The sequence below is a fragment of the Molothrus aeneus genome, chromosome 13, assembly GCF_037042795.1.
Source record: "Molothrus aeneus isolate 106 chromosome 13, BPBGC_Maene_1.0, whole genome shotgun sequence".
In the NCBI taxonomy this organism is placed as follows: domain Eukaryota; kingdom Metazoa; phylum Chordata; class Aves; order Passeriformes; family Icteridae; genus Molothrus; species Molothrus aeneus.
This window is the reverse complement of record NC_089658.1, coordinates 403965-409775: the sequence shown is the minus strand read 5'-3', so window position 1 is coordinate 409775 and position 5811 is coordinate 403965. Positions and strand designations below refer to the sequence as shown.

At 51.0% G+C, this 5811-nt stretch overlaps 1 protein-coding gene across 1 annotated transcript; it reads right to left on the bottom strand.

The window, feature by feature from the left end:
- Nucleotides 1–2003: 2003 nt before the first annotated feature.
- FOXB1 (forkhead box B1) lies at nucleotides 2004–5260 on the bottom strand. Its single transcript, XM_066558727.1, has 2 exons — nucleotides 4924–5260; nucleotides 2004–4494 (listed from the first exon to the last, which is right to left on the bottom strand). The coding sequence occupies exon 2, from the start codon at nucleotides 4468–4470 to the stop codon at nucleotides 3508–3510; it is 963 nt and encodes a 320-aa protein (XP_066414824.1). The 5' UTR covers nucleotides 4471–4494; nucleotides 4924–5260; the 3' UTR covers nucleotides 2004–3507.
- Nucleotides 5261–5811: the final 551 nt, after the last annotated feature.

Genomic DNA, 5811 nt, shown 5'->3' with positions numbered 1-5811 from the left:
AAAATATATATAAAAAAAATAAGAATCCCCCGACCCCCCAGGAAATGTCCAAACAGGACAGAGGGCTCGGCCGCGGCTGCTTCCCTCGCCCCCCCATCCGCCCCTTCCCTCCGCGCTGTTTTCTGTTGCTGCTCTATTTCAGATCTGTGTTTATTGACATTGGACTTGAGCCATTAGGGAGATTTAACAAGTCAAAGCAGTAAATTCAAGCGACGCGCTGAGCCGCGTATTTGTTTGAAATCAGCATCGCAACATTTGGGGAAGCGGGCGGAGATGCGCGGAGCTGCGCGGCGGCTCCGCGGGCTGGGGGCCGCGGGAGGGAGAGGGCGCGGAGAGCAGAGGGTCCCCGGGCTGGGGCAGTCTCGGACAATCGCAGAGATAAAGGCGAAAATGGCACTTTAAACGTACGGTGGCGAGTCACACACTCGCCTTATGCAGCGAGAAACCTATCGCACCTTTTGAAAGTATTTTGCTTTGGGGTATGATCGTTTCAGATCTTTATCTCCGCCGTTACTATATGGTTTAAAAAAAATACTCTGAAAGTGCAGCTTCATCTTGTTAGTCGGGCTCGGATTTCATCTTTGAGGATTTGTTCTGACTGCTAGATCTTTAAGGAAAAAAGGGAAGGAGAAAAAGCTTCCTCGTTGTCTAAAAATGTAGGTCATCGCTTGTTTAGGAAAGTTTGTCGAGTTATGTGTCCATTGATCTGGTGATAAGTTTTGAATGCTTTCTTCAACTGATCGTGTTGATATAATCGTGGGTTGGACTTGATGAATGAGTTCAGTTGTCCCCCATCCGACAAGCTTTAGCAGCTTCATGCATTTTAATCAGCCCAATGATTCATGTATTTTCCACCTTTTTTCTGTGTGTGGGATCCGTTATTTAAAAAAAAAAAGAAAAGGTCCCAACTGGATTAATTGTCCTCTACATTAATCTTAAAACTTTTGCAAGGATCTTGTGGTGTGTAGTAAGGAAATGGGGATGTCACTTACCGTGTTTATGGTCCAGAAATTCAGAGAGATCAGTCTGAGACAAAACCTCTGTAACATCATTGCCGTAGAATTCGTGAATCCTGCCGCTTCATTAGAATACAATGTCGTTTTCTTGCTAGTTAGCACTTCAGTTGTCTTGTAACTCTGCTCGCAGAATGCCTCATCTCCAAGGCATCTATTTACTCATTCACTAGATGGCTTCTCTGATTTTCAACAGTTGCAGAATCCTTGCAAAATCCCTGGCAGATTTGGGGAATCCTGCTCGAAAGTGTTCAGAATCCAGTTTTCATTGTAAATACTTTGCCCTTACTTTTTAAAATGGACTGTATGTTGAATTACAGAAAAACTGGTACGATTGTGTTCTACTTTGCAAACTACCGGTTTGGGAAAGTGTTGATCAATAAGGATGGAGAAATTCTAGCAGTGGTTGGACTAACTTGTGCTTGAGCAGGTTTAAACGCCAGGTAAAAGGCTACAACAGCTCACTTTAACTCAAAAAAAAATTTTGCAATGCCAATTGTAAAAAAAAAACACTACTGAAAAAAAATTCAGTGTTCTCAGTCCAAAAAAAGTAACTAATTCTTTAAAGATTTTTTTATATTTGCTCTATATTGCAGAAGGTTACTAATTTTTACACTTTTTAGAGAAAATGCAGCTTGGAGTAAGTAGGTGATGAGTATACATAGACACAGGCATGAATGTAATATGTGGTTATATTCAGTATAAGTGTATAGGGCACAAATGCAGGTGTGTGTGTATGCACAGATGTACAGATATAAATAAATGTTAGATATAAACCCCACAGAATATGTTCTCCCTTTGCTAAACTGGTGATAATGACAATTCTAGCTAAGAAGTTGTGCTATATTAATAACTATATTTATACTAACCTTGCGTGAAAAGGCTGTTTAGATTATCTAAATATTGGAATAACACCATTCCTTCATCATGAACTAGTGTTTTTACTTTTCTCGTGTTAACTCTTTAAAAAGACAAATAAGAAACTAAATCTGAATTTACATATTTTAATGAGAAAATATTATTTGGACGACTAGGTTCATAATTTAACGTAGACACTTTTTAACCTTTGTCTTAAAACACACATGCTGGGAACAAGAACACCAATATTTTAAATGCCATGCTTATTCTGTACAGGAAAAAAAAAAGTTTAAAAGAAATGTCCTTACAGTTTCAATAGACACGAATGCTGTTTAGAGGGCATGTTCTTTTTTTTTTTCTCTTAACTTAAGCAGTTCACAACAGAACAACAGTTCGGTTTCCAGCAAACTACCTAAAACTAGAAAGGAGTATATCAAACAAAAGTGCATTTTACACATTTTATAATCATTCATATGCACAAACATTTACAGTTTCCCTAGCCCCCTCTCGTCTGCAAAGCTCCAGCAGAAATCAGGATGACCTCCAGAGTTTGTACCTGCTGTTGTATTACTTTTCCACATTTTATCAGTGACTTCTACAGCTTTTCTTTAAGCTGTGTCGGGTCGTGTGCTTGGTAACAGGTTTATTTTTATTATGATTATGGTGGTTGTTTGGTTTTAAGCTATGAAGTAAATAGCTATAAAAATTTAAAAATAACAACAACAACCAAAAAAACCAACAACAAAGAAAACCTCAGCTCCCCCAAACCTTCGGGTTAACCCGAAGTTAACAGACAAGTCAACTCCTCCTTCTCTTTCACCTGAAAACTACGGTAAACATCCACGTTACAACAGGTACTGCAAAAGGGACCTCATCTGATTTACAGTACAGATGCAAGTTCAGTATTTACATTAACACAGGCGCTTTGTAAACATGATCGGTGTGGCCGGCGGAGCGGCCGGCGCGGTTCCCCCGCGGGTCCCGCTCCGCGCCGCCCCCGCCGCTCCCTCACCTGCGGCCGCTCCCGCTCGGGGCCGCTCAGCCCGCGGGGCCGCGGCCCTGCCCCGCCGAAACGCACCCAACAAAGGACACCGAGCGCTTCCCGGCGTTTCCAAGATCCAAGCCTTTGCTGCTTGGAGGCTGGAAACGCCGCTGCTCTCACGCGGTGACACAGCAGCCATCCATGTTTGTGGTACTAGAGATTGGTCCTGTATAAACCCCTGCTTTTCCCCAGACAAAAGAAGGGAAAGAGGCATCGCCGAGCCAGGCTTGCCTGGTCGCCGACAAATCGAGGATGCCTGAAGTACTTTTGGAAAACTAGCAATGCCAGCGGCAGCTCCTACCGGGCGGGAGGGGACGGGCCGGGCCGGTTCCTTTCGCCTCAGAAGAACGGAAAACAAAGTTCAGAACCAGGGGAGAAACCGAGCCGCGAGGGGAGGGCTCGGCTGAAGGGGCGAGGCGGAAAGGGAGCTCGGGCGAACCGCAGATCTCAGCTTCCCGCGGGGAGGTGTCTCTGCTTTCGAGGAAAAGAGTAGAGAGGGGAAAGAAGCGAAAGGAGGGAGAGAAGGGGAGGGAGGAGAGCTCCGAGGAAACTTTGGGAGAATGGGGAAGGCAGCGTCCGTGCAGGCGGCCCGGGTCAGTGCACAGCTACGGAGTGCAGGGCGGGCGCCGGGCTGGTGAGAGTCTCGCTGGGGGTGGCCGGGCTGCTTTGGCTGGTGGCCGTCTGCGAGGACGTGGGGCTGAGGGAGGGCGGCGAGTTCGAGAGGATGGTGGGGATGGGCGCGGGCAGGGCGGGCAGGGCTGGCACCGCGGCGGGGGTAGGCTTGATGGGGACGGGGATGGCCGGCAAAGTCTGCCCCCCATGGCAGAGCGGTTTGATGGGCACGCCGTAGGCGCCGTACTCGCTGCTGGCCATGGAGATGGGGGTGGCGGTGTCGATCATGCCGGAGCTGTACATGTGGGGCCAGCCCGTGCCAATGGAGCTGCCCACCGTAGTCAATTGATTGGGGAGGGGGTAGGCGGCCGGCATGGGCTGCATCGTGGAAAAGGCGAGGCCCCCGGGCATCTTGTACTCTCTGGCGATGATGTTCTCGATGGCGAAGGGGTGCTTGAAGCTGGAGGGCTGGGACACGCCAAGATTGTACGTGGACATCTGGGGCAGGTGGGTGCCGGTGGCCGCGAGGGCGCTGAGCCGCAGCTTGGCTTGCTGCTGCAGGTACTGCGCCGCGTCCGCCGGCTTGCTGGGCGCCAGGTGGTCCGACTTGACCACCTTGAAGCGCTTGCGGCGGCGCAGGAAGCTGCCGTTCTCGAACATGTCCCCGCAGCTGGGGTGCAGCGCCCAGAAGCTGCCCTTGCCCGGCTGGTCGGGGCGGCGCGGGATCTTGATGAAGCAGTCGTTGAAGGAGAGGTTGTGGCGGAGGGAGTTCTGCCAGCGCTGAGTGTTCTCCCGGTAGTAGGGGAAGCGGTCCATGATGAACTTGTAGATCTCGCTCAGGGGCAGCATCTTCTCCGGGGAGCTCTGGATCGCCATGGCGGTCAGCGAAATGTAGGAGTAGGGAGGCTTCTGATCGCTGTAAGTGTTTCTGCCCGGGCGAGGCATCTTCGCTAGGCGACCCGCGGAGATCTGCAGAAGGGCAGCGACAAGGGGAGGGGGCGGGAGGAGGGGGTAGAGAGGTGAGTCCGAGAGGATTTGCACGGACACCCAGCCGGGTCAGCCGGTGGCTCTGGGGCCAGGCTGGAGAAAGCAGGGCACGGGGAAGGGGCACGGTGGATCTCAGCCCTCGAAACGGGGGACGCGGGGGGTGGGGGTGGGGGAGTGGGGCGTAGATGAGGGCAGGAGAAAACAGCCCAGAGCCCTGTGCCGCCGCAGGGGGAAAAGCGATGTGCTTCTCCCAGCTCCGGCCTCCCTCAGCCTGGCCTTCCCGCAGGAGCCCACGTCCGTGAAGTTACTCTTGTGATAGCTCTGTCTTTTGGGCTCTGCGAGGATGAAGAGGACCCCATCCCCTCCCCTCGACTCCCACCCAACTCCATGCCAGCCCCTGCATGTGCCCACCTTAAAGTTGCTGGAAGTTGACAGTCCGCATCCGGGACGCAGCTGGGAGTCCGGACTCTTTCCCACTCGTCTCCTCCGGCGTGTCTCTCGCTCCTTCCGCGGCCACGCTGCTGCAGTTTAGTCCTGAGGAGGCAGCGAGCTGGCTTGGTTTTGGGAATCCTCCTGTACACCCCTCCCTTCGCCTTCGCGGGCTGAATCAGCTTCTTTTACACCACCGGCAGCTGCTCTGTAGCAGAGGCTTGTTTGCTTCTCTGCAGCGGCGATGAGCTAACTAGTTGCCTCCATGTCCTTCCTCTAACCATCTGATAGTTTTATGTGGTGACATGAGCAGAAAAGACCCCTGTAGAGGCGCTTCATTAATGTGCCACTTCTTTGCTATCATATGACAATCGCCTTGGGAGCAGGGGGAGGGGAGCAGGGAGGAGGGGGCTGGAGAGAAAGGCATAATCTGGTTTCATTTACACCTATTTACATGGACACCTTGGGCCAATGGGAATCATTTCCATTTGAAGACAAGGCGAGGGGTGAAAAGGCTCCGCCAGCGGAATTGCAGTGCGATGGTACCCGGTGGCTGGGGGTGGGGGGAAGGTATGCACTAACCTCTATGTGGACTTTGCAGGAAGCTTAGTCTGCAATTCACACTTACAAATGGAAGTACTGAGCAGTGGGATGTTTGACATGGAAATTGCTTGGCTGTGGTATTCTGTTTGTTCTGCATTGTTATCTGATTTGTATTATTGGCTAACTTAAGGCGACTGTTTCCCCTGTAACGAGGGACTTTCTCTTTGCCAAATCCGCTCTCCCCGAGCGAAGGTTTTTTCGAGCGGTAAGATCGGGGCTCCTCGGTAGCGCCCCGGGAAGTCAGTCCCGTCCCCCCCCCATCCTCGC